General features: G+C 43.0%; 2 protein-coding genes across 9 annotated transcripts in view; one reads left to right on the top strand and one right to left on the bottom strand.

Moving 5' to 3' along the window:
* Positions 1 to 16,978, top strand: part of ENTPD5 (ectonucleoside triphosphate diphosphohydrolase 5 (inactive)) — a 21,666-nt gene extending 4,688 nt beyond the window's left edge. For 2 of the 3 annotated variants that reach the window (XM_083445749.1, XM_083445750.1), the window contains exons 2-14: positions 239 to 516; positions 1,742 to 1,821; positions 2,198 to 2,341; positions 3,526 to 3,601; positions 4,940 to 4,975; positions 5,176 to 5,264; positions 6,230 to 6,309; positions 6,662 to 6,723; positions 8,505 to 8,606; positions 10,895 to 11,035; positions 12,425 to 12,481; positions 13,594 to 13,709; positions 14,561 to 16,978. In XM_083445749.1, the coding sequence (XP_083301875.1) occupies positions 300 to 516; positions 1,742 to 1,821; positions 2,198 to 2,341; positions 3,526 to 3,601; positions 4,940 to 4,975; positions 5,176 to 5,264; positions 6,230 to 6,309; positions 6,662 to 6,723; positions 8,505 to 8,606; positions 10,895 to 11,035; positions 12,425 to 12,481; positions 13,594 to 13,709; positions 14,561 to 14,647 (1,287 nt within the window). In that variant the 5' untranslated portion in view covers positions 239 to 299 and the 3' untranslated portion in view covers positions 14,648 to 16,978. Of the gene's footprint in view, positions 1 to 83; positions 105 to 238; positions 517 to 1,741; positions 1,822 to 2,197; positions 2,342 to 3,525; positions 3,602 to 4,939; positions 4,976 to 5,175; positions 5,265 to 6,229; positions 6,310 to 6,661; positions 6,724 to 8,504; positions 8,607 to 10,894; positions 11,036 to 12,424; positions 12,482 to 13,593; positions 13,710 to 14,560 lie in introns of those variants that run through there. The other variant, XM_083445751.1, reaches the window with a different exon arrangement.
* On the bottom strand, positions 16,566 to 26,597 carry COQ6 (coenzyme Q6, monooxygenase). Of its 6 annotated transcripts, none has more exons than XM_083445640.1 (12): positions 25,634 to 26,597; positions 25,208 to 25,566; positions 23,935 to 23,993; positions 22,907 to 23,030; positions 22,417 to 22,547; positions 21,931 to 22,038; positions 21,761 to 21,823; positions 21,422 to 21,529; positions 20,108 to 20,310; positions 19,590 to 19,705; positions 18,583 to 18,749; positions 16,566 to 17,490 (listed from the first exon to the last, which is right to left on the bottom strand). In XM_083445640.1, exons 3-12 carry the CDS (start codon positions 23,962 to 23,964, stop codon positions 17,461 to 17,463), a joined length of 1,080 nt encoding a protein of 359 aa, XP_083301766.1. In that variant the 5' UTR covers positions 23,965 to 23,993; positions 25,208 to 25,566; positions 25,634 to 26,597; the 3' UTR covers positions 16,566 to 17,460. The 6 variants fall into 6 exon arrangements, with proteins under 6 accessions (XP_083301766.1, XP_083301764.1, XP_083301765.1 ...); XM_083445638.1 differs by having other exon boundaries at positions 22,904 to 23,030; positions 25,208 to 25,342; positions 26,386 to 26,597; XM_083445639.1 differs by having other exon boundaries at positions 25,208 to 25,342; positions 26,386 to 26,597.
* Between the last annotated feature and the right edge of the window lie 55 nt (positions 26,598 to 26,652).

Raw genomic sequence — 26,652 nt, 5'->3', positions numbered from 1 at the left:
TCTGTGAGGGAGGAGGAGCATAGCTTGCATTTTTATGAAATTGTCTGGAACATCAGAATGCATCTTGAACTGTTCCGTAGACTCAAAAGATGCAGCCCCTAATGGTGAGAATCAGATTCTTGAAGTGCGTTTGTAGCATGAGCTGTGGTTGGGGTGGCTTTTTAGGATGTTGAAAGTCTCCTGTGTGTAAGAGGTTTGGTGTGACTAATTATGCTATTGGTTAATAACTCTGCTGCAGGAACTTCTACAACTCTGCAGATCCTGATTTGTACAGCGGCTGTCCAAGGCTCCCAAGCACAATGGTACTTTCCTGGGCTGCAGTCATTGCTATGTTTGCGCTTTCCTCCATTTACTGCCTAGTTTCTCACCACGGCCCAGAGCTGTGGTTTCAAGACCTCTTCCCTTCCAAAGTGTGCCCTGCAAACACCAGCATGGATACGCTATATGGCATTATGTTTGATGCAGGAAGCACAGGGACACGGATTCACATTTACACCTTTGTACAGAGAAGCCCAGGTAAGATCACATGAGAAGGTTCTAAGCCTATGCTGTGGGGACCTTAGATTGTGCATATATTGTATGCTTTTGCTAATTCTGATACCAATGATCTTACTCATCGTCTAAAAGTTGGAGAACTAGCTTGAGTACTACTGTGACCAGCCATTGAAACTTTATTCTGAGCTCTAGAGTTTCTTAATGCTTCATAAGCCTTTATTCTCAGAGCTTCTGTCTTGTTTTCTTTAACCTTTGATCAGTTTGTACATGTTTGCTTCTCTTCCTAGATAAAGTTCATTGTGGTTCAGTTGTACTGCTTAGTCATGCTTCTTTTGAGAGGGTGTTCAATTTAAAGTGGCTTTATCACAGAAAACAGCAGGGGATTTTGGTCTGAAATGTTGTCTGTAACAGAGTGAGTGTCGGAAAGGTGGGAACTTGATAGTGGTATGAGACGTATATTCACTTCTACAGTGAATTGTTAGGAGATTATCAGATAACTGTCAAACAAAACACATACGTTTTCTAAAAGTTACTATAGGCAGAGGGGAAGATGTTTTGTAACTTAGAAGGTGGCCTTGTTTCAATAAATGGATGAGTGGGGGGAGGGAATTGGGAAGGATCACCTTAGGACCTGGGTAGCCAAACTAAAGCCCGGGGGCCAGATCCAGCACAATCGCCTTCTAAATCCAGCCCGCCGATGGTCCGGGAATCAGCGTGTTTTTACATGAGTAGAATGTGTCCTTTTATTTAAAATGCATCTCTGGGTTATTTGTGGGCCATAGGAATTCGTTCTTTATTCTCTCTTTTCTTCAAAATATAGTCGGGCCCCCCACAAGGTCTGAGGGACAGTGGACCAGCCCCCTGCTGAAAAAGTTTGCTGACCCCTGCCTTAGGACATGCTTGATAAATTTTTCAGCTCCTTCTTTTGATTGCTTGGCCTTATCCAGATCAGCTTGCTTTGTCACGTTTCAACTAATTTTGTGCTCACTTGTTGCCCCAGTAATTCTTTTTACACCTGGATTTGCAGGGCTCAGAATTTCCTTTCCCAAAAGTATACTGAATTTGTCAGTTTGCCTGCATTTTGAAAACCAAAGCCGCAGTGGCCCATACTAGAACATTTTCTGTGTGAAAGAAATAATGATGTGTTAGATTGATGTCCTGTGAAACCAGTAAGTTCCTTTTGATAGATATGCACACATTTGGGAAGAGCAACTATTATAAAAGTTGTTTGGCTTGATTTTTGCAGAAAAACCTGCAGAGTTAGAAGGCGAAATCTTTGAATCAGTCAAGCCAGGACTCTCCGCCTATGCTGATCAGCCTGGAAAGGTAAGACATTCTGGTGTCTTTTTGTGACTATTGGGCTCGCTTCCTCCCCACTCATTCTAAATTCAGGTTATATAACATGAAGAAGAAAAAGAAAGCATAATGGGAAGGCGAGGAGGACAAAGAGGCGGGTGAGAAGTAGATGTTTTGCTGTACAGCACCATCAGTAGACATGGTGCTTGACGCAGTTTAAGAATGGGGAGGGGGAGCTGGACAGGAGCTTACAATCTAGGATAGCAGAAGAGGTAGGAGAGGGTGGGGCAAGAGGAACTTGGGGGGCGGAAGGGACAAATGTGAGTAAATGCAGTTGCATGTAACTTAGTTATAGGCGAGAGCGAACTTACCAACGTTTGTGTCTTGGATTTCTCTCCAACTTTAGGGAGCAGAAACAGTCAGACAATTGTTGGACATGGCTAAAGAAGCTGTACCGCCCAGTCACTGGAATAAGACCCCAGTAGTCCTGAAAGCCACGGCTGGTCTGAGGCTGTTAGCAGAGCATAAAGCCCAAGCCTTACTCTCTGAGGTAACTTTAGGTTTTGCAAGGGGGTTGGCTCATTGTGTAAAAGTTGGGGGCATATGTAACAAGCTCTTTTCAGTGCTTGCCTATGTGCAGTTTTGCCTTGATTTTTAAAAAAATACCGTATTTTTCGCCCTATAGGACGCACCGTCCCATAAGGCGCACCTAGTTTTTTGGGGGGGAAATAAAGGAAAAAAATTATTTCCCCCCCAGGCGCGGGGTTGGGGAAGCCCAAGCTTCCCCCGACCCCAGCCCCCAAACAGGCAGCTCTCTGCAAGCCGTGGGAGCCCAGTGCTGGCTCCCGCTGCTAGCGGAGAGGTCCGCGAAGCCTGGGCGCGCTGAGCTCAGCGCGCGCAGGCTTCGGCATGTAGGCACCTCTCCGCCAGCAGCGGGAGCGCTCCCGCTGCTAACGGAGAGGTCCGCGAAGCCTGGGCGCGCTGAGCTCAGCGCGCGCAGGCTTCGGCATGCAGGCACCTCTCCGCCAGCAGCGGGAGCGCTCCCGCTGCTAGCGGAGAGGTCCGCGAAGCCTGGGCGCGCTGAGCTCAGCGCGCGCAGGCTTCGGCATGCAGGCACGTCTCCGCCAGCAGCGGGAGCGCTCCCGCTGCTAACGGAGAGGTCCGCGAAGCCTGGGCGCGCTGAGCTCAGCGCGCGCAGGCTTCGGCATGCAGGCACCTCTCCGCCAGCAGCGGGAGCGCTCCCGCTGCTAGCGGAGAGGTCCGCGAAGCCTGGGCGCGCTGAGCTCAGCGCGCGCAGGCTTCGGCATGCAGGCACCTCTCCGCCAGCAGCGGGAGCGCTCCCGCTGCTAGCGGAGAGGTCCGCGAAGCCTGGGCGCGCTGAGCTCAGCGCGCGCAGGCTTCGGCATGCAGGCACGTCTCCGCCAGCAGCGGGAACGCTCCGCGAAGCCTGCATTCGCCCCATAGGACGCACCCAGATTTCCCCTTCATTTTTGGAGGGGAAAAAGTGCGTCCTATAGGGCGAAAAATACGGTACTATACAAGTCTTGTGAGAGGCACTTGTAGATCCTACATCTGCTGTCACTATGTTTCAATAAATTCCTGTTTTATACCTGAATGCTGGGTGAAAGCGTTTGACTTGTGCTCACCTTGATTTTCCTCCCACTGTTTTTTGTACGGGAGGAAAGTTATGACATCCACTCATCCATGCATAACCTAGTTTTTTCATTTCCACAGGTCAGGGCGGTCTTTGAGGAGTCACCATTTCTAGTTCCTGATAACAGTGTTAGCATCATGGATGGATCTTATGAAGGTGGGTCCCGGGAGGCAGAAAATGGGAAGGAATGGAGGTGAGTTCGGGGAGAAAGAAAACGGAGGGGACCAAGTGAGGGAGAATAACCACGTAAGCAAGAGGGAAGGAGTAGTATCTCCCCAGTGCCAAATGAAAGGTAAAATATTGCTGGTATCACAATGGCCAAACCACAATATATTTCATAGTCCCAAAGAGATGCTTTAAGTTTCTAGAGGAGAATTAGGTTCCCTACACAGGAAAGCAAAGGGTCTCCTTGGTTTTAATGGCAACATTTCATAATGCAAGTACTGTTAGATGAAAAGCAGTCACATAGTTTGCAATTAGAAGAAACTCAAGCAAAGGGCAAATTCAAGTAGCCAAACTGGCATAGTGAGTAAATAGTTTTAAGTGTATCTAGCCCAGGGGGGTTGGGAGCCCCTGTATGCCAGAGATGTGCGGGGTTGGAGACAAAGGTATGCTGCCCGACAGGTGAGACTTTTACCTTTGTACAGTCAGCTACATTGTCAGAGGTCTTTATGTGCACCCCTGCCCCAGTCTCAACAACTGGCATTGTCACAGGTCAGGGACATAGTCCTTCGGTGAAGGAAAAGCAGTGGAAGAGGATGTGGAACAGGGCTGGAGAGAGGTGTGGCCTATGGATGGGGCATGACCTGGCAGGGTTCTGTGGACCAGATGGAAAGGCCTGGAGGGCTGCATTGGCCCCTGAGCCTGAGATTTCCTACCCCTACTCTGACTAACAATGACAGCTGGAGTAGAGGTTTTCTGTTTCCTCACAAGCATGGTTTATCAGTCAGCCTACATTTACCAAATGATCTTCAACTCACTTTCCATACCTTTGTGATGAACAGTGAACTATTGTTTGTTACTTATTGGGAAGTACAGGCAAAAGAGCACAGTCCCTGCCTGCACATTTGCAAGCCAAAATATTTTCTGAGATGGGAAACAGTGAGCGGTGCAAAGCTATCCCACCATACTTACTGCGCGCTAAACTCAGCCTGGATCCCCCTCACACGTTCAACATGCCAAAGTGGTCAAGCGAATTGTCCCTAAGCTGACAAGCCTGTTAAGCATGTCCACTAAGAGTAAAGATAATACATTTTTTGTGGGTTAGAAATGAAGTCAAATATATTTCAAGAGCGGAATTGTGGAAGGTCTCAAATGGAAAACAGTGAAGGCTGATGGGGGTGGAGACTAGAACATATTCAAAACCTAGGGAAGGATTGGAAGAGATTATGCTTGAACAGTGATAGAGGTGGAACTCTAGCAGCAGTGGATATCTTTCTGGATTGCATTTGGGTCTCAAGATAGATTTCAGTTACTTTTCCTTCCATTTTGCAGGTATACTAGCCTGGATCACTGTGAACTTTTTGACAGGTAATTACTGCTTTGTGATTTCAGTTTTGAGGCTTGGATAGAGTCTGTTCCGTAAAAACTGAGTAGGTAGTTGGATATTTATAGTGCAAATTTTCAGAAGACTCTGCTGCTGAAATCCATTCAGGGCTGCAAATAATAGATAACATGGAAACTCTCTGGGCATGTGGGTAGTCTTTGAACTTCTTCAATGTTCCCTGCAGGGCAGTTGTATGGCCGGAATCAGCAGACGGTGGGGACCCTGGATCTGGGAGGAGCCTCAACCCAGATCACATTCCTGCCACAGCGGGAGGTGAGGAATCTCGAGGTTGCCCAAATGTTGGATAATTTGGTACAGGTGTCCCATTTATTTCATGTTTTATTTCATTTAGATCTAGGCTGCTTTAATCTGGCAGGGGCAACCCAGTCAGATGGGCGGGATACAAATAATAAATTATTGTTATTATTAAATTATTATAATAATATTCATTAGGTTGTTAGGCTTCTTTGTAAAAGTGTTTTAAATACCAAAAATAATGTGAAGTGGTATGCATTTGATAATGTTGCTTTTCAAGCTGTGACTTCCAAAATGTTGCAGCTTGTTCTTTAAAGTAGTGCCTGTATCTTATTATCATACGTATATTCTGACCAGGGAACGTGGGTGGTGCTGTGGTCCGAACCACTGAGCCTCTTGGGCTTGCCAATCGGAAGGTTAGCGGTTCGAATCCTCGCAACGGGGTGAGCTACCGTTGCTCTGTCCCAGCTTCTAACCTAGCAGTTCGAAAGCACACTAGTGCGAGTAGATAAATAGATACCGCTGCAGCAGAAAGGTAAGCGGTGTTTCCATGTGCTCTGGCACTCATTGCAGTGTCCCAATGCACTAGTAACGGTTTACTCATGCTGGCCACATGACCCAGAAAGCTGTCTGTGGGCAAACGCCCACTCCCTCGGCCTGAAAGCGAGATGAGCGCCACAACCCCATAGTTGCCTTTGACTGGACTTAACCATCCAGGGGTCCTTTACCTTTTTTCCTTATTGTGAGCTTTCCAGCATCATCAATTTATGACTGTGACTACATTCATTATCAACCTTCATAGAAGATTTTCTTCCTTACTACAGTAGAGCAGATGTTTTCTGAACATTAATAGCTTAAGATTATCAAAATTCTCTTGTCTCTTCAAGACTCGTGTGAATGTTATATGCTGTACTAATGTTACACAAATGTATCTTGAAATTTTAAAGTCACTGAAGAATCCTTTTTCATTATCCTAATTTTAGGAAACCCTAGAGCAAACACCAGTAGATTTCCTTACCTCATTTGAAATGTTCAACAGCACTTACAAGCTCTACACACACAGGTGAGTGAGGCAGTTCTATGCAAATGAACATTTTTAAGGACACTGTTAGGTATTTGCCAGATGTAATATTGCCTTAATAATTTGTATTGCTTATTCTGAAGTCAGCATCGCATCTCTTGCTAGTTATCACAACCCTACATGTGTCTTTATTCTCATTATAATAAACAGGTAGTCTGTGGATTACTGTAAAGAGCCACATGCTAACATTTCATACATGGGCTTAGGAAGGAGGAGGCTGTTTTAGCAGAGTATTGATCTTATATCCTTGTTCATAAAATTGCCTAGTCTTGTAAGTGGGATAGGATGAACTCCGACTTTAACCAAGTGCTGTTTGGCCTTCTTCATTTTACAGCTATTTGGGGTTTGGTCTGAAGGCTGCACGGCTTGCTACATTGGGAGCCCTGGAAATGGAAGGTACAGTCAGACAGAACAGCTTTGTGTTTGTGTGTGTGGATGGACTCGGGGGGGGGGGTCATCCAGCTAAGTGGATTCATCCAGTCCCTAGAATTTGTCCTGTTCAGAATTCTAATGGGAAATGGTCCTAGACCAGCTTCTGACAGGCTGACTGTCTCTTTATCCCCTTCCTGGTGTGCATTTTCCTTTTAATGAGATTCTGTTGTCACTGAGACAGGTAACATGGCACTCTGTAGGCTTATACAAGCCAGCTGAAAGATAAACTCAAAGAGGAGCCAAATTGTGGAAAGCAATTGTAGCTGCCCTTTGTGGTAGGTAACTGCTTATTAAAACCAAGCCTTTGGGTGGAGGTGAGTTTGGGTTGTGATTACAAACAAACAAGCACCATGATTACGACCTACATTCTAAACAGTAGATATACTACTTCAGCTCTTTTAAACGGTTCAGCAACTCAGCTTCCTGTTTTGCTTGAATGTGAAAAAATTTGGGTTCAGGGGATGCTCTTCCTACTTGAGAACCTTCTAAGTATCGTCTCCTCCTTTTGATTAGCCTTCCTGAAACTCGGCCCTCCAGATGTTTTGAGACTACAGTTCCCATCATCTCTGACCACTGGTCCTGCTACCTAAAGATCATGGGAGTTGTAGGCCAAAACATCTGGAGGGCCAAGTTTGAGGAAGCCTGGCCTAGGAGTCCACTAACATACAGTGGTGCCTCGCAAGACGAAATTAATTCGTTCTGCGAGTCTTTTCGTAGAGCGAGTTTTTTCGTCTTGCGAAGCACCACAGCGGGGAGGGGTGGGGAGAAGCAGGGCAGCTGCCGCAGCCGGTCCTAGGGCTCACCCGCTCCTTGTGGACACCACGTGACGCGGCTGCTGGAGGGCAGCGGGGCTCAGGAGCGCGACTCCGGCTGCAACGCTTGCTGCTGGCGGCAACGGCTCCTGAGGGGAGCGCGCGAGGGCGATGGGCAGCGGCGCGAGGCAGCCGGAAGGTCGGAAGGTCGGCCGGAAGGTGGGAGGGAGCCGGAGGAGCCGTCAGCAGGAAGGTGGGAGGGAGCCGGAGGAGCGGGGAAGCGACCGTGCGACCGTCGCCATGACAGGAGAGGCAGGGCTGTTTTGTCTAGCGAAGCAAGCCCTTAGAAAAATCCGTCTTGCGAAGCACCTCAGAAAATGAAAAACCCTTTCGTCTAGCGGGTTTTTCGTCTTCCGAGGCATTCGTCTTGCGGGGTACCACTGTATTAATATCAAGACCCTTTGAGTAGCACATACAGCGATTATCATTTTCACATCCCATTATCATGCCAACTCACCCAGAATACACTTAGGTTTCATGGCCTCCATCCCGGTGTTGTACATTGCTGCCCCATCTATACATTTTTAGTCCAGTTTGGCTGGGAGCAGAAGCATTCCTCAACCTGTATCTGTCTCTTCCATTTTTCACCTACCCGTCTATACAGGACCCACCTGCCTACATAGAGTTTAGTGCAGGGGTGGGAAATGTGTGGCTCTCCAGCTGTTGTTGAATTCCAACACCCATCTGCTCCAACAACCCAGCATGACCAGTGGTCAGGATTGATGGGAACTACAGTACACCAACATCTGGAAGACCAAAGATTAGCTACTCCTGGTCTAGTGGACTGAGCTTCCTATTTGGGGAAACAAGAAAAAACTTGATTTTCTTCTATAAATGGACTTTGAACTTTTCCCAACTTCCTTTTGCTGCAAGTACCAAGGGTACTGGAAAACATAAGCATTATTGATTTCACCCGATCTATATTCTCTTTAGCATCAGATGGACGGACGTTCCGAAGTTCATGTTTGCCAAAACAGCTGGAGGCAGAATGGCACTTTGGGGGAGTGAAATACCAGTATGGTGGCAACAAAGAAGGTAAGTTAGAGAGATAAAGTTTCCCAAGACTGCTGCTGCTCTGACTTTTATCTATCTATCTATCTATCTATCTATCTATCTATCATCTATCTTCTGGTCCCAGGGAGCTTATTGCTGGGGTAATGGCTTGAAATGGTTTAGACCCAGCCAGAAATAATAATGATCAGGAAACAGATCTTCAGCTGAAAAGCCATTGATTTTGCTCATTGGAGTATATTGTCCCACTGAAGTAATATGGCCAGTCTCTTGTATTCTTATTTCATCTGGGAATCCTTGATCTGAATCTCAGTGAAGCTGTCCATTGCCATAATTTATTTGCTTGATGTGAATTTTATGTTGTATGTTCCCCACTTCTAAACGTTTTGCTACTTACACTTGGAGGGTTTTCTTTTTTAAGTAACTATTTTAAATAAAATTCATAAGGCACAGGTGGGGAACCTATAGCCTGGAGGCCAGCGGTCCCAATTTAAGCTATGAGGCATTTTACCCCAGGCCATATTCACTTACCCCACATGTGACTTCCTATGACATCAGGTGTAGTACAGCTGTAGCTGCAAAGGAACAACAAGGAGTGTTAAAGTACACTAATTTGCCTGCAAGTGGGGCTTGCATTCAATATCTTTAAACTTGGTGCTGAATACCAGATCTTCTGGGATTGGCTCCACTCAAGAGACTCCGGAACAGAAGTTTTGAATGAAGCCATCCCTGCCACAAAGGGACACAGGTGGTGCTGTGGGTTAAACCACAGAGCCTAGGACTTGCCGATCAGAAGGTTGGCGGTTCAAATCCCCGCAACGGGGTGAGCTCCCGTTGCTCAGTCCCTGCTCCTGCCAACCTAGCAGTTCGAAAGCACTTCAAAGTGCAAGTAAATAAATAGGTACCACTCCGGCAGGAAGGTAAACGGTGTTTCAGTGCGCTGCTCTGGTTCGCCAGAAGCGGCTTAGTCATGCTGGCCACATGACCCGGAAGCTGTACGCCGGCTCCCTCGTCCAATAAAGAGAGATGAGCACCGCAACCCCAGAGTCGGCCATGACTGGACCTAATGGTCAGGGGTGCCTTTACCTTTACCTATCCCTGCCACAAGCAGGGCTTGCTTGTGGCAGAGAAAGCACTGCATAATACTTCTTTGCAGGCACAGCTTGCAGCCGCATGGAAACATTTTCCCTTTTTGCTCGCTTGGAGTGTGATAATCTTTCAAAACTGACCCGTAGAAGATAGGCCAGTTCTGGATTTGATTTATTGAAAACAGGAAGTTCTTAAATCGTGGATTAAAGGAATACCTATTTTTATTAAAACCTAGTATTTAAGGACAGAGAAGAGAGAAAGCTGGGAGATGAGTCAGAGATTCGTGAAGACACAGTGGCTTTAGTCAGGAAGAGGTGTCAAGATAAGACCTGAGCTATTTTGCATAGGCAATAGCAACGGACATACTTTTTTTCTAATATTTATTGAGTTTCCATTTCAGATTGCAGCAGGCACAGAACATAAATTTTAGGTCCAGGAAGACAGCATTTCCTTTCTCCTCTGGCTACTGTGGCCCTGTTTGCATATCATGCTAAGCCAAATGGAAGCTTAGCACAAAGACCCGAGTGAGTGGGCTCCCAGAGATCACAGCCAGTCATTTTGCTTCCATGCTCTGCTTGAGTTAAACCGGTTTGGCTTAGGGTGTCGTCTCAACCCAGGCTTGTGGTTTAGTGTTGTCCAGACTAAGCACAAATTCTAACCACGTTTCGTCCAGGAGAGCTGAATCACAACCCCAGTTTTGGACATGGTAAGCCATGGGTTAGCTCGGCGTGGAACAGATGCGAAACAATCAGGGAACGAGCAAAGCAGCCACCATCTCTTCTCCAAACCAACACGTTTGTGCTAAGCCATGGTATGTCTCGGTGTGGTGTGCAAACCAAGCAAATGAATCACTTCTGCTCCATTAAAATCTCCATTACTGTATTTGGATCACAAGGCTCACAATAAGGTTACCTTGCATAATTCCCTGACATCTACGGCATTTAATATTGGGTGTATGTTCACAGTTGTAAGAGAGTCATTTTTGGGTAGAGGACCCCTTTCCCCATCACCTAGGATTTGCTTGTTTGTTTTTAAAAAAACAATGTATAATCATAAAGCATAGAGATGGGAATGTGCCCAGGCTGTGCCAATATTGCAAAGCTGTCAAGAAAGACCATTTACAACTGTTGCACTTTCCTTAATTTCATTGTTAGCAATTCTGCACTTATCTGCAATGGGATTCATGACATGTTGAACTTACCTTTGTGTGTTTACCCTGCCAGGAGAAACGGGATTTGAACCTTGCTATTCTGAAGTGTTGAAGGTGGTAAAGGGAAAACTGCATCAACCAGATGAGATTCGGCACAGCTCCTTCTATGCCTTTTCCTATTATTACGATCGGGCTGTGGACACCGCCCTGATAGGTGAATAGCAAACATTTGAAATCTTGCTTGAGCTCTATGACCCTTGGGGAATGAATGCCCTTCTTTCAGTGAGTCACCTACACGATGGGACTCGATGAGCCGTTCCAGATGCTCCTCTATTCATGCAATGAATGCACACGGGTCGTTCATTTGTTGCAGGAATATCTTATTATCCCGGCATGGTAAGCACTGGAAGTATATATTGTACCTGGAGAAATATGATTCCCCCAGCCCAGATAGTGTATCCATTGTGAATGCTGGGTAGAATGTGGTTGCACCAGATGTCACTGGCACCTATTGAATATCACAAGCATGAGCAATGCAGCCAGCACCACTTTATGAACCTTTTAAAACGTGCCTTCCCCTTTTCAGTTGTATGAGGATGGATTAAAGTGTGGCTGCAGATGGTTGAGGATAGTGCAAATGTAGTGCTTAGAACAGAATTCCTTTAACCTCTGGAAGAGCCTTAACAATAAAGGAGTGTTTTTGCATGCTTCCTTCTGTATAAATGATTGGTGTTTTCATTCACTCCTGTGGAGAATGAATGCAGCAGCACAGTTGGTTGGGCAGGTGCCACTGCCAGGCTATCATGGCTCACGGGGTCACCAGCCTTTTTGGGTTGATGGGCACGTTTTGAGCTCTCTCACTGTGGGTGGGTGGGTGGGTGTGTAGCTATCACCCCCTCTAGTTGCATCTCTCCCAACAAAATATGTGTTTGTACAAGCTTGTTGTTTTACAGGCCTTGATAGGGATGAAGGAGGAACTACTCCTCCTCGCTTCATGACAAAGGGGGCAGTAAGCAGGGGGGCAGTCTTTGTGGGCACCAGAAGTCCATAAGTTTGCTGCTTTGCCCTTAAATGCTATACTGGTGCCCATGATCTGAGTTGAAGCTAGTGCTTAAATGTTTAACTTGTTTTAAATTAAACAAACATTAAATGTTTAAATGACAACTTAAACGTTTGTCATTAATGTTTGCTGTATCCTGCTTTCCTAGTCAGTCCACCTACCAAGGGTATGTTCCATAGGCCAGTGACAGGACTCTGGGTAAACAGACTATTTGCATTAGCTGTTTTACGTATTGGGGTTCCGTGGCAGACACAAACGGCTTCCTTCATAGACCAACTGGCATGGAAAGGAAATCTGTGAGAAGAAAATGTGAAAACCATGGCTTTAAGGACCATATCTGAATCTGCCAAACACCACATTGTAACTCATTTAAATGTTTGGGGTTTTTTATTATCAGCATCCCATGCCAACCTAAATTGATCAGGAAATCCCGCTATAACTTGTGTTGGGTAGACTACTACACTTGCCACAGAGATAAGTGCTTTATCAGTTTTTCACTGTATCTCGTAGCCAGAGGATGACCCTTATCTTTTGACATTTCAGATTATGAGAAAGGCGGTGTTCTCAAAGTGGAAGACTTTAGAAGAAAAGCCAAAGAAGGTAAAATGTACTCTGAGAGTTGAATTAGGGTACTTCCAGTTAATGGAGCAGTAGTCATGTCACTTTGAAATAGTGCCATGTGAGGGTGTATTTTAGTCACTCACTGACATTTGAAATATCAGACCATTGTTGTTTAGGGACAAGGTAAGGCTAATGGTTTGATCAGAATAAAGCAGGTTTTCGAGTAACTGCTTAAGAAATTAGGAATTCACTCTGCACTTTTGAATTCAGAGAACAACTATGGAATAGCCATGAAACAACCATGGCTATTAACCAGAAGGTTGGTGGTTTGAGCCCACCAAAGGATGGCTGTGGGCAGAATTCCTGCATTGCATGACCCTTGGGATCCCTTCTCGCTCTATAATTCTATGAGTCTATGGTTTTATAAGGGCAAGTCAGCCAGTCCACAAGCATTTCAACTACAGTGGTACCTCGGGTTAAGAACTTAATTCGTTCTGGAGGTCTGTTTTTAACCTGAAACTGTTCTCAACCTGAGGTACCACTTTAGCTAATGGGGCCTCCCGCTGCCGCTGCACAATTTCTGTTCTCATCCTGAAGCAAAGTTCTTAACCTGAGGTACTATTTCTGGGTTAGCGGAGTCTGTAACCCAAAGCGTTTGTAACCTGAAGCGTCTGTAACCCGAGGTACCACTATACTTGCATAGATTATGTATTCCAATAAAGTGCATTCACGTGTATATATATTTAGGAACCATTTAAAGTGCACAGTCTTAATATGGCCAGCAAGTTCCTCTCTCTTCCAGGTAGAAAATATTCTACTTTGGAGTAGCTAAAAACATATACTAAACAATTAAGGGATTGGGAACAAGTAGAAGAGTAATGGTTCCCAACTCGGTTTATTATTGCACTTGCACCATTTCCCATGGTTCTTGTTCTCGAATGCTCCTAAAGCAGCATTTGAAACTAATTCATGCACAAGTGTAGCACAGGTGGGAATGAACACATGTGGAATGACCTATAGGATCCTACATCTCCGAGTTGTGGTTCGCATTCAGCTAGAATTACATTTAATAGTCTTTGTGATAATACTGTTTATTTTGGAGTCACTTACTCCAATACTGGTGACTATTCTTCTCAAATTTTTCTTTGAAGTATGTGACAATCTGGACAGCTACAGCTCTGCCAGTCCTTTCCTTTGTATGGATCTCAGTTACATTACAGCTTTATTAAAAGAAGGATTTGGATTTGGAGACAGTACAGTTTTACAGGCAAGTAAAAATGGTTGAAAGAAGCCTCGGTTTAAGATTTTATTTTATTGACTAGTTGTTGGTACTGGTACTTTGTTCCATATGCTTTGGTGAAATGGGGTGGGTGAATCTACATTTTACTTATTTTAGCATGGTAAAGAATAAAGGTAAAGGGACCCCTGACTATTAGGTCCAGTCGTGACTGACTCTGGGGTTGCGGCGCTCATATCGCTTTATTGGCCGAGGGAGCCGGCGTACGGCTTTCGGGTTATGTGGCCAGCATGACTAAGTCGCTTCTGGCAAACCAGAGCAGCACACAGAAATGCCGTTTACCTTCCCGCCAGAGTGGTACCTATTTATCTACTTGCACTTTGACGTGCTTCCAAACTGCTAGGTTGGCAGGAGCAGGGACTGAGCAACTGGAGCTCACCCCGTTGCAGGGATTCGAACCGCCGACCTTCTGATCGGCAAGTCCTAGGCTCTGTGGTTTAACCCACAGCGCCTGTTAAAAGTTTTTGCAGCTCCCGTTTTTTTCTTCTAGTCAAATGCAGCTCAAACTTAACAGTACGGGATTTTAACGAAGACTTTTATTATTTAAACTCATAACAGTAGGAAGTCACTGTTCATTAATAAGTAGTTGCAGTAGTTAACTCCCAGTTTAAATTGACTTGGATGCTGCTTAGTGTCCAGTAGTCAGATATCCTTGTTTGAGATCTGACTTGCAGTTATTTTTACTGCAACTGTACTTTCTATCATATCCATCTGGAGTTATGCTGGAAAATATACTCAGCCTAGACACCAAAAATGTACTCTGCCTAAAATGTCCTTATTGCAACAAGGGTAATTGATCTCTTACTTTTCTTCTTTTACAGCTGGCAAAGAAAGTGAACAACATAGAGACAAGCTGGGCTCTAGGTGCTACCTTTCACCTCCTGCAATCTCTTGGACTCTCCCATTGAGAAAACATCATCTATAGAATATTATATTTCTTGAAACAAGAAAAGGCAATTCTGATGAGCATACAGCCAGACACAGACCAAAGTAGAACTGGTTACCTTTAAGACTGAGTGGTTCCAAGCTGTAATAAGATGGGTCCTTCTAGGGTAGTAAGATGTGCTTCGTTGTACAATTGCTTAACTGATGCCAAAGGGCCTGAATTCTGGGTTTATAGCTTTGGAGCTGATCTTGTGCAGAGGTGAAGCACATCTTTAGCCAAGGCATTTGTACACATTTGGTACCAATGCATCCCAATATTGATCTTCCTCCATAATAATATTTTGCAGGCCTTCTTGTGCATGAAACTTAAGATTCAAATCTCAAATAGATGCTTACGTAATGAGTTGTTTTTAAACAAAGCTGGAGTGTGCCATTTACCAACCCTTTGACATTTAACAAGTTAAGATTTTTAAGATTAGTTGACTCCTGAAGAGGGCTGCTGAAACTGGTGGAGCTTTAGTTGTGACAGTCAGTGGAAAAACTTGTTTGTCAACCCTCACATATAAGTAGCTGGCTAAACATAGCAGTAAAGACTTTAGGAACATCCCCAAAACTTCTCTCCTCTTTACATCTCTAAAGCTGAGAGCAAGCAAAGGCTTATATATAAGCATTTTCTGGCTACTTTAGAGGACCGCGGGGAGTGCTGGGGATGAACTGACATAAATACTTTGCTTCTCAGTCTAGCCTTAAAGAAACTTTTAATGCAAGGCATCCTGGTGCCTCCTTCCAGTTGCAAATGAAGGCCTCCGAAATAAGCTTCCTTGGAAAATGGTATGGTTAACTGGACCCCAGCATGGGACTACCACTGAAGCTGAAGCACTACATGCTGTCATACCTTAAACATTGTGTTTGAGCAGGACATTTCAGACTGCATAAATATGAGACTTAACATGGTAGCCACTGCACAAAGCGTTTCATCTCTGTGTTGTCCAGATATACCAGTACAGTGTAAACGCTTGCTAAAGAAACCTTGACCAAATTAGGTTAAGACATGCCAACCCAATATCTCATTTGACAACACTTTTGGCCCACTGCCCTCTTACTGGATATGAAAAGGTATTATGGCATTATCTGCAGAATACAAAGTTGGGACACTTACAGTGCATCTTAGGCATGTTTGCTCTGAAGTAATTCCTATTAGCTCATTGGGACTTACTCACAAGTAAGTGCATAGGATTAGCCTCTTGACTGCGTATCCTATTGCCCTGTATAAGCCTTTATTTCTACCTATTTCAGTATACATTAGAAAATTATGATGGAAGCCTTAGTTTGGCAGGAACTATTCTGCACTACCCTCTCTTTAAGTGTCTGAACTCATTAATTCTTCTCAACTTATCCCTATAACCCTAAATCAAAGCCCAGCTTCTCTGCACCTTGCTTTCTTGTCCCATGAGGCAAGTAGTAAAGAAGATGGCAAACTGGAAGCAAAATGTTTGGTACTGGACCCAGAGCAACATAGTTTGTTAAAACTCATTATAAACTTTTCCTCTGAAACCTCATTTGTAAACTCAGGCACAAGATAATTTTTTCTTTTCATTGCTCTTCCTCTACCAAAGTTAACCTATGTTTGAAAAATTCAGGGTCTTTATTTCTTCAGGTACTACGTGTTTTGATTGATGAGTAACTTCTGCTGCTAATTAAGAGACCATTTCTATAGTCAACCAAAACTGGGCACCAGTTGAGTTTGTCGGCTAGGGCGCAAGACAGACAAGTAGTTTCTTCCTCTTATGATCCCAGTGGTGGTGGTACAGAATTCTATCTCGCTTCCACAAATGCCCATACCTTTCCTAGTGCAATGAGATTATTCGCAGTATAATGATCTGTACGGTGGCCTTGTTGAAAAGCAGCTATGTAATTGGCGGAGGAGGAAAGAAGCACATATTTAACAGTGTACTAAATTAAGAGTTTTTAAGAAGTCAGAAGTGAAAGCAGATTAAGTTTTACATAATCTTGTAGGTTGAAAGGACACTTATTTTGGTTTAGCTTAAACCTATTTTAAAAAGGTAAGCTAAACTGTTAAGCAGACTGAGCCCCTCTTAAATAAATTTCCACAGATGTAGCATTGCAAGTGCAGGTTGAGTGCTGATAAGCCTTAGAATATCTTTTCAGACAAGTTCTGAAAGTAGTTAATTGTCAGACGATAGCGTAAATATCCTTGCTTATTAGTTGTGTTCACATTACTTGGTGCTGTAATGCCATTAAACTGATAATGTCTGGCCTGGTTGTTTGGCACATGACTATGACAGGGCTCTTTGAATGTCTATTTTAGTAATTAAACAATATTTTTAACAAAATGTTCTCAGACTCCATCCTGTAACTTGAGTCTCAATCTTGCAGTCCTTGGAGGTAGAAGAGAATCATTGCAGTCTTGAAGAGGGAGCAACATTCTGCTCCTCTGTTTCGCAGCCAAGAAGGCTGAAAGAGATGCCGACTAAGCTTGCAGCTCAGAATCTTTTGTCCAAAGCAGTAAAAAAAAAATCCTGCATGCGATCTTCAAACTGGATACAAGTAAATTCATTCCAACAATACTGTTTTCAAGGCCAATATTTAGAGTTCTAGATCCAGTACTGTGTCAGATTAGAGATAGACCTTGACATTCTAGAAGAAAACAATCTGCTGGTTCTCTTGGAGGAAAGAAGAACTCCAGCCACAATCGGCAAAGGTAAGTCAATACTGTGCTCCCTGTTTTGTTTTAATACCATTTCAAACACAGTCTTTGTAATTGGTGAGTATACAGCAACCACGCAGGAACTATCATCCTAGAGTCACAAGGATGTCACTTGCTAGCAAAAGCCATGATCTGCTCCTAAAGAAAGAAGAAAGAACGTTATTTCTATTTCTGATGAAGCTCTGCCACCCTTTGCTGCCGGACAGGGCACAGAGGGGATCTAAAGCAAGATTACTAAGATATAAGACAGCTCTACTCCAATGTCATCAGCTATGACATGCACAAGCTAGCTTTTGTTTGCTTTACACTTCTTAAGTACATAATAAACTAACAGTGCAATCCTATAAATATCTACTCAGCTCTGCAGATACCTTCCCAGCTGAAAATGAGAGGCTACACCAGAAGCCTTTAGGGTAATCTCTCATAAGCACCAAATGGCAATGCTTCTTACTTAACCAGTTCACACCTGCCTTCAGGATATGAAAGACTGCCACAGATGCTGCACTGTGGGTCTGCGTGGATACTGTCAGCTTGTGGCGTTTGTGTTGCTCCAGACACGCTAGTACTGTTCACCAAGCACACTTAATGGGGGAACTAGCATGGTTGGACCAAAGACAGCAATTATGATACCTTTTCTAAGCTGTCCTAGTAGGAAATAAGATGATCCCATTTCCTGCATTTGCATGTTACCTTACCACCTGGCATAGGAAAGAATAAATTGGGCCAAACCTAATTACCGAAGTGCAAAGTACAGGCTATTGGTTTGGTTTTAATTCAACTATCACTGTAGCGTAAATGTTTCCCATAGGTCCGTGCCATTTTGGACACATCCCATTGCACTTGGAAATTACAGCGCGTTCATACATTCGTCTCTACAAATACCTGGTGGGGCTGAAGGTGAGAGCTGGGGAATTGGATAGTTCCTATAAAGAAGGAACCATTCCTCCCTCTTGAACCATAAGAAGAGCAAATTGTTTAATTCCAGAAATTCATCTGAATTGGTACCCACCTTGGGTCTACCAAATGGAGAAAGGCAAGATATAAATAATAATCAAATATTTAGGCTCTAGATTTAGTGCCCTAGTCTAAATGCCAGTGACCACGCAACCTTGCCATAGGAAGGAGACACATACTTAGGGAAGCTACACCCTAGTTGCAACACTCTTATTTGGGATTAAGCAAATTTCTTAATCTTAATTTAATAAGCAACTTCAAAAAAAATAATCTTACTTTAATTGGAGGAACAGCATTAGTTGCTTGCAATCCCCATGTCCTTAGCAGTACAAAAGGAGCTATATTTGTAGAGTACAGCCTCTTTAATAAGTCTGTTGTAGCCAAGAGAGATAGGTTGTGCTTTTGCCGCTCTCTTTCATACTGTAGTAGATGCTTTAAAGAGCCTAGAACAGAAAGATTATTCCAGAGTAAATTAACTGGTGATTAAGCTGCACCACAGGTACCTATGAGCTAGATTCCATCTACAAAGTTATTCAATCAGGGCTGACTCATAGTATGTTAAGAAGTTCATCCTGGGCAAGGATTTTTTTTGTCATATTGTGTCATATGTTGAATGGGCAGCAGCACAACAGTGGTACTATTGCATCCCAGATGGTGAATTATGTTGCCTCTATAGTCAGGCATTCTGGAATTCCATGTAAATCACAGCAGGAAAACAGTAATATATTCATGACCCAAATAATACATAAGAGCGTGTTAACACCCTGGATTTCTACTAGCACATCTTGAATTAGCATTTTCTAAAACAACTTTTTGTAAATGAGAATAGGTGGCATGTTGCAGCTTTGTCCTTTCCTTATTAACTCCAATCTGGTGGCATCAGTTTCTTATTTTCAGAGAAATGCTTCTCCTAGTCTATAGGAGAACAAATTGTGGGGCACAAAATGTTCCTGCCACAAATACCCCAAAATGGGTAGTGTTATTCCTAAAGCTAGTAGCCAGAACTTTAAACACATCGTGCATCAAGAAGTTGAATGGCAGAGACCCTAGAAGTGACATTTCGTATTACAGGTAACTCGCAACTTAGGCACATTTAACCTGTGTGCCTTCAGCTTTACCTGCATGGCAAAAAAATTAAAAGGGGGAGCGGGCATCCGGGAAAATAAACTTTGGCAATCCCACCCACCACTGCACCCAGTGTGTTTTGACTATCCCTGGAACGTAACCCCCGCTTAAGCTGAAAGTCGCCTGTGCTATCAATTCCTTCAGTTTTAAATTCTTACCCAGGTCCTTCCCATTAAATGCTGCAGCGCTGAGAAGTTGCCTCAAGCAGGCTATGTCACCAAAGCCCATATTTACACCCTGACCTGCAAGAGGATGTACTCTGTGAGCTGCATCCCTAAAAGGAAAGGATAATGTCAGCTTATGCCAGTTACAAAGTCTGGTACTCCACAAGAACCCTGCCAATTAGTATTGCCTGAGTTTCACTATATGGGACTCAAAAGCTCTTTTTTGTCCCTCACTAGAACCTTAAATGAACACCCCACTTGATACCTGCTGACTTCTCCCACAATTTGTATTCATCCCTGTTAACATTCTAGTGTCTAGGGACATGGGTTAAACTAGCTAGACTTGTGTTTTCTCCAGACACAATCCACCAATCCCTCCAAAATTAATGTTATACCCTCAAGATTCTCAACCTCTGGCACTAAAAAGAGCATACTCCCATCAGTTAAGAACTCCTCTTCCCAGACCAAATCTACCCTTATCACAGCATTAAAGTTCCTCAATGTGCAATTACCCAATAAGGGCCACACGGTGTTGGACATATTCTGTTGCATGCCCCAGTCCAAGAGGAAACACAGCTCGGCTCTTTGGATCCACTTTTGCAACGCTTGGGGGCAGCTGACGGGCTGCAGTCCCCGATGGCATCAAGAGAGAGACAGCAGATCGGAACATGGATCCAGCAGTATCAATGAAGTCAGAGTGATTTGCGTTGCTCCACTGAATAACGATAGATTTATTTATACAACACCCTAATATTACCAATAGATTACAAGAGTATGAGAGTCAGAACTGAAACTCTACTAAGTTTTTAAGAAATCCTTATCTTAGAATAAAACAGTTTCTCTCCTAATCATCTGCCTGCAAAATACCTTGCATACAGGACTCACAAGAAACCTATGGTGGGATCCACAACCACCAGGGCCTCGGTTTTTGCAAATCAACTCCACGTGTTTCGTGCACGAAATAAAAGCAAGACAACACAGAATTTGCATTTCAGATGGGAGGAGCATTCCACTATCTATCTAACCTTCAAAGAGGGAGATGGTGGCATGAGGAGGTATTCTAGCAAAGAATACCCTCATGTAGGCCATAGCTTCTCATATTACTACTCTGCTATGGTAGCTTCTATATTGCCAATGTAATACAGTAAAAGATTACCAATGACCATGCACAATATTTCAAAGCTAAAGTATAAAATATGTAAACAATCAGCACATATGGTGCAATATAAAGTGGAAAGATTGACATCTGTATTACTGAAGACTATGACAGAGCTTCAAAAACCAGTTCAGCACTTCACTTTCAATTTCAGTAGCCAAAAACATGAACTTCTGTATGGAATATCTAAGGGTGAATTAATTTAGTTACTATTTTCAGTGTCCCCTCACACTGTATAAATGACTACATTTGGCAGTGTGCCTAAAGATGTGAGCTGAACTGTTACACAAAATAAATATTGTTTTCACAAGGTCTGGTTCTTAAGGGGGAAAAACCAACTACATGCTCACAGAGAGAGAAAGAAAGAAAGAAAGAAAGAAAGAAAGAAAGAAAGATCTGTTCCATCTCCAACTGATGCTAGAAATATATTCCCTCTACACAGGAATTACCATAAACACACAACTTATTAGAAATAAAGGGTGACATTCAAATATTCAGAACACCCACTAAAATTAATGAACATAACTAAATTAAGTCGATTTCCATTGGTCTACTCTAAGCAAAACTTAATTGAATACCACCCAAACTTTTTTTTTTGAATACCATCCTAACTTCTTGATTCTCATGCCTCTTCCTAGGAGAACATAAATAAAAAGAGAAAGGTACTCACAAAAGCAGAATTGATAGAATCCACAAAACTTTCCTCATCCATTCTCTGAAGTTGGGATGCATGCTCATGTGACGTGGACCAAACCAAAGAGCTGACAGTGTCAGAGAGCTGACCCAGCATCAGGAATTAAAAACACAAAATATCCAACCATTACGTCTCTAAAAATAACTTCCCCCACCCTAAACAAGTGCAAGGAGTTCATAACTTTAAGAGGAGGATTAATGAAGATAAAACAACATACAGTAACTGATTTTTTTAATATCAAACTAGCGCTTAAACAAAGAAAGGCAAAAGACAAATATAAAAAACGGGCAAGTCAAGTGTTACTAAGTTATTTACCGGGAGGAGAGCAATTGGTCCTGATGGAAGGAATCTCTGCCATGCTACGTTGTTATCTGTTGCCTGCGGCACATGAAAACCAGAAGACAGATTCATATTATCAAGTTTCCATCACCTGTTTTGACTGTTCAGAAGATACAGCCCAAATGACCAATTTTCTAGGATCTGACCTCAGATAAGTGAAGGGTAGCAACTACTGCTGACTGTCCATATTGATACTGAATATTTTGAATACCAGCTGCCTTCCGGACTATAGAGTTCTGCCCATCTGCACCAATCTGTGGACAAGAGAGATTAAAAGAACCCATTCACAGTTTTAACAAAAATGAATTCCTTCAAGTCTCATTATGAATAATCAGCCACTAACTAGTTATAGAAACCCAAATATTTCCTCTGCACTTCAATATATAGCTTCTTTATGTATAAAAATTGTTTTTTCCTATACCCAGAATGTCATCATATTTAATTGCTTCCTAGTAAGCATGTTTAGAACCATAATGTTAATCCAAGTATAACCACACTGAACATGTTTTACTACTAACCATTATAACCCTTCGTGCTGATTGAGTAGCACCACATGAGATTACAACCAAATTCAACGGAAGAACCTAGGAAGAGATAGTGCCTGACCAAACAGAAGATGAAGGCTTACTTACCAACAGTTTGGTCTGTAGCCTGCGTCCATTTGCTAAATCAATTTGGATCCAAGGGCTTGAGTCAGAGGTCTCATAAGGAAGGGGCAAGGAGTAGCCAACTGCTTGGCTCCTGTAAAGAACTTCAACGCGGTCTGATGGGGGCACAATATATTGAGGTCACCAAATGAGTGAAGCAAAGAAGCAAAAAAATCCTAAACTACTCAGGCAGAACAGCTCACTAATTTGCCGAATTCCTATCTTTAAGTACTTTTTTGGCTGTTGGTTAGGCACCTCCCAATTTCTAAGCCAGGGGCAGAGACATTGTACCATATTGAAAAGGACCCAATTTCAAGAAAGCATAATCATTATTTAATTTCTATACTTCTAAAATTGATTGCTATAACCCCAAGTTACATGATGGACATAAATGTATCCCATTCTCACATGCCTCCACTCAACCCAAATCACAGAGAGTTTCATGTAAACCAAGATTGGAGAAAGTAGCTGCTACCTGAAACTGCATCCAGTTGTTTGGTTAGAGCAGACATGATAACATCATTCTCCACTATATAACCCATGTCTTCCAAGTTATCTTTATCAAAGATTATCATAGCCTCAGAACAAGCATCCCACACCTGTAGAGAAGAGGAACAATATTAACAACAGCAAAGAGGATACAAGACCCAAGAACAGACATTTTCTCCTTTATTGTGATGTACAAAATGCAAGGTAACCTCTGATAAATGGAGAATCAAGACATACAATGACATTAGTATGAAAAAGAAAGGAAATACAAAAATGATAAACTTCTTCTCCAAGTGGTCCACTACTTATTATTTATTTGCCATTCTTAAGAACTCAAAGCACTTCACTTATATTTTTATTTTTATTTTACAATATTTTTATACCGCTTGTGAAACCTCTTAGAAGCGTACGAGAAACATTGAAATTATCAACAAATACAGTTAAAAACCAGAACATTCAAAAATAATAAAAATTAAGAGGAAAAGAGATTAAAAGATGTCAACATCTACATGTCTGGATAGGCTCATGTAAACAAAAATGTTTTAAGCAGGCACCAAAAAACATTAAAGGCACCTGCCTGGTGTCAATAAGCAGAGAGTTCCAAAAGTAGATGCCCCAAAACATGAGTTCAGTTATATGTACACCTCTCACCTAATGGTTTCTGAGGACACTGAGCAAGTGGCAAGGCTATGGTACACTTCTGGAGGCTAAGTTCAGGTAATTAACACGTAACTAGTTAACCTTAATCAACTTAACATGCACATGGAAGCAGCAGCAGAGGGTGCATGACTGAGTTATCCTCTTTTCACACTTTTGAGGCCTGTGCAAAGGGGGAACCCACCAGGAAATACTAATGTTCCTGTTGAGAGTTTAGTTTACACATCTCCCTGCAAAGAATATATATGAACCCTTTGCACAAGACCCCAGAAACAAAATAGAATGTCCTTGCTTGCAAGGACTTAAGAATTGCATTACCACCCACAGACACAGTATATATATTGCAGTACCAGGCACCTGCATCCGCCGAAATGGCTTGATTCTCATACTGCAAATATGATCCCAAGCACCAAAACCTAGAAAAGAAAGAGAACGTTAAAGGAATTGTTCTGACACTCTGCAAACTTTTAATGGGGAACCCTCAGGACCAATTCAAATTCCCTCACTATTTCCATCTGGTTTCTTTCTACTCTCCCTTATTTGCTTGTGGTTTGACTGTGGCCCAACTGTCTAGTTGGGATGTGGAGGGTTGTAAGAAACAAAAGCAGTGAAGTCCCCAAGGATGGTGAAAGCAACGACACTGTTATGGAAGCTTCAGGGCAAACCTTGGAGTAGCAATGAGTAACCTGCATTCCTTCAAATGCTTAGTTGTCTGTATAAACTATTTTAGGGAGATAAATAAGAAAAAGCACCTGTCGTTTCACAGATGAGCAGATTTGCAGTTATGAAGAGGAAAGTTCTAAGATGTTTGTCAGAAGCTGACTAAAGGAATGGTGCACCATTTAATTATACTCGACAATTTCTAAGAAAATACCCCCAATGTACAGAGCCAAGCAATTATGAACAGAAACAGTGACGTAATCTGGACATGTCCCAATAAGCAACTAACTAGGAAATCATAACACAAAGAAAATCCTGCTGAATCAGACCAAATGCTCATTTTGTCCAGAATTTTGTTCACAAAGTGGCCACAAGGACATGTGCATAATAGTACCCTCTTGTTTATGTTTTTTCAGCAACTGGTATTCAGACTCGTATAGCCTGATATTGATGGGAATACATGACTAAGATAAAGGTAAAGGATCCCTGGACAGTTAGGTCCAGTCAAACAGATCTTGATAGCCTTAACTTCTATGAATTTGTCTAATTCCCTTTTAGAGTTGCCCAGCTTTTAAGCTGCCCTTTTAAAGCAGCTATCACTACATATTGTAGTAAGAAACTCCAGAATTTCACATCAACAGACTATTTTATTAGATGCTAGCTACAACACTAGAGGATTACTGAGGCCAGAAATATGACAGGCTGGTAACTATTTTTGACCTCCAAACAAAGAGCTCACGTGTGAACCTGAAAATTAATTTCAACAAGTGACCATTATAGGTGCATTCTACTCTAGGTGACTCAAGCCAGTTCTACAATGTATGGGGTTTATTCTCACCATCTATCCCAAGCCAGTATCCTATGCGGCACACAAGCTTTTATAGACTCACACCTGTAATTTCATATTCCAACATCAAAACCCCATGCATGCATAGCTGGCAACCAGATAACGGGCGAATGCTATACTTACTACTGAGAAGTGTGGCTGAACCAGGGGTGATAGCACTGACTCTATTACTGTAAGTCTTGGGCAACTGGTTAGACACTTTCTTTGGACGGGCTTCAAGTAGCAGAATTTTCTTATCAGACAGATGAACATCATGCCCTTATCAAAAGAAAAAGCCAGATGTTTAATAACATTTTAACCAAGATTAATCAATAATTTAACATTCTGCAACAGGAGTTTACAAGGAGTTTACTATTTTACATCTTCAACAGGAGTTTACTATTTTACATCTTCCCCTGAACATGCAGAATTGTTTAGCACCCTTTAACTTCGAAAAGCGAAAGCTAACCATTCTAGCTTTTCTCTTTTAGAGCCTAAATCAACTGTTGATTAAAAAAATAGCTACTAAAAGCTTTTGAGATGACTTGAATCTTGTGGCACTTTAAAAACAAAGATGTGGACTACAGTCCATTTCATCCAATACATGATGTGTTATCCCAAGTTTCTGATATCTAAACACATGGTTGCAGCGGAGGGGGGGAGGGGGTTGTAAGCAGTGAAGTCAAAATAAAATTAAATGCAGAAATATGTCAGTGTACATGTGAGTAAATATTCACAAAAACAACTCAGGGCAGCACTTGAAACAGACTCTGATGAAATGGACACTAGTTCTTTCAATCAAAGTGTTAGTTTTCAGGGTGCCACAAAACTCCTTGTTGTTTTTACTGAATAAGCTAACACTGTTAACAACAAATTCCACCTGACAAGTTAATGCATTCTTCAATATTTGGACGCAGCCAGAATATTCCACGCACCAATAACCTTGGAATATTGTTAAAGTTAAAGCACTTTAGAGAGCTGTTCCTCCAGTCTATTCAGGTACTGCCACTGGCATGAACTGAATGTTGACGAAAAGCATGATTGGTATGAAACTCCTCAACACGACCGACATGAGATTTCAGTCCATATCGCGAAGATTCGCCGCTAAAATGCTGTATTTGAAGAAAACAATAACAATGTGTATACATCAGCACAGCTGTAAACAGTGTAGCCCACAACGCATTTATTGCCTAAATTACGTCGGGAGGGCCAATGGTTCCCTATATACCATCAACGAGGCCGAGGATAGGAACTTGCAGGGATTAAAATTACGAATATGACCTGTGCAAGGAGGATCTCTAGCCTGGTGATGTGCCTCCTACCCAGTGCAGCAGCCATGGCGGTCCCGACCATGCCGCCACCCGATACCACCACGTCGTAAACCGCCTTCGAGCCACTGGGTCTCACGAGGGAACGGGCAAGGCCGCTCCGGAGACAGAGGCCCTTCCCGAAAAGGGGCCCAACGCCCCGGCACGGTGACAGACCCACCACGGCCGCCATTTTGTGGGGGGAAGTGACGCTCACGTCACTCTCGTGCACCTAGCATTCACCTCATCAGTACCTTGGCAACGGAGAGCGGACAACAAAAC

Source organism: Podarcis tiliguerta, assembly GCF_965153285.1.
Source record: "Podarcis tiliguerta genome assembly, chromosome: 1".
Taxonomy (NCBI): domain Eukaryota; kingdom Metazoa; phylum Chordata; class Lepidosauria; order Squamata; family Lacertidae; genus Podarcis; species Podarcis tiliguerta.
This window is presented reverse-complemented; position numbering and strand designations above follow the sequence as displayed.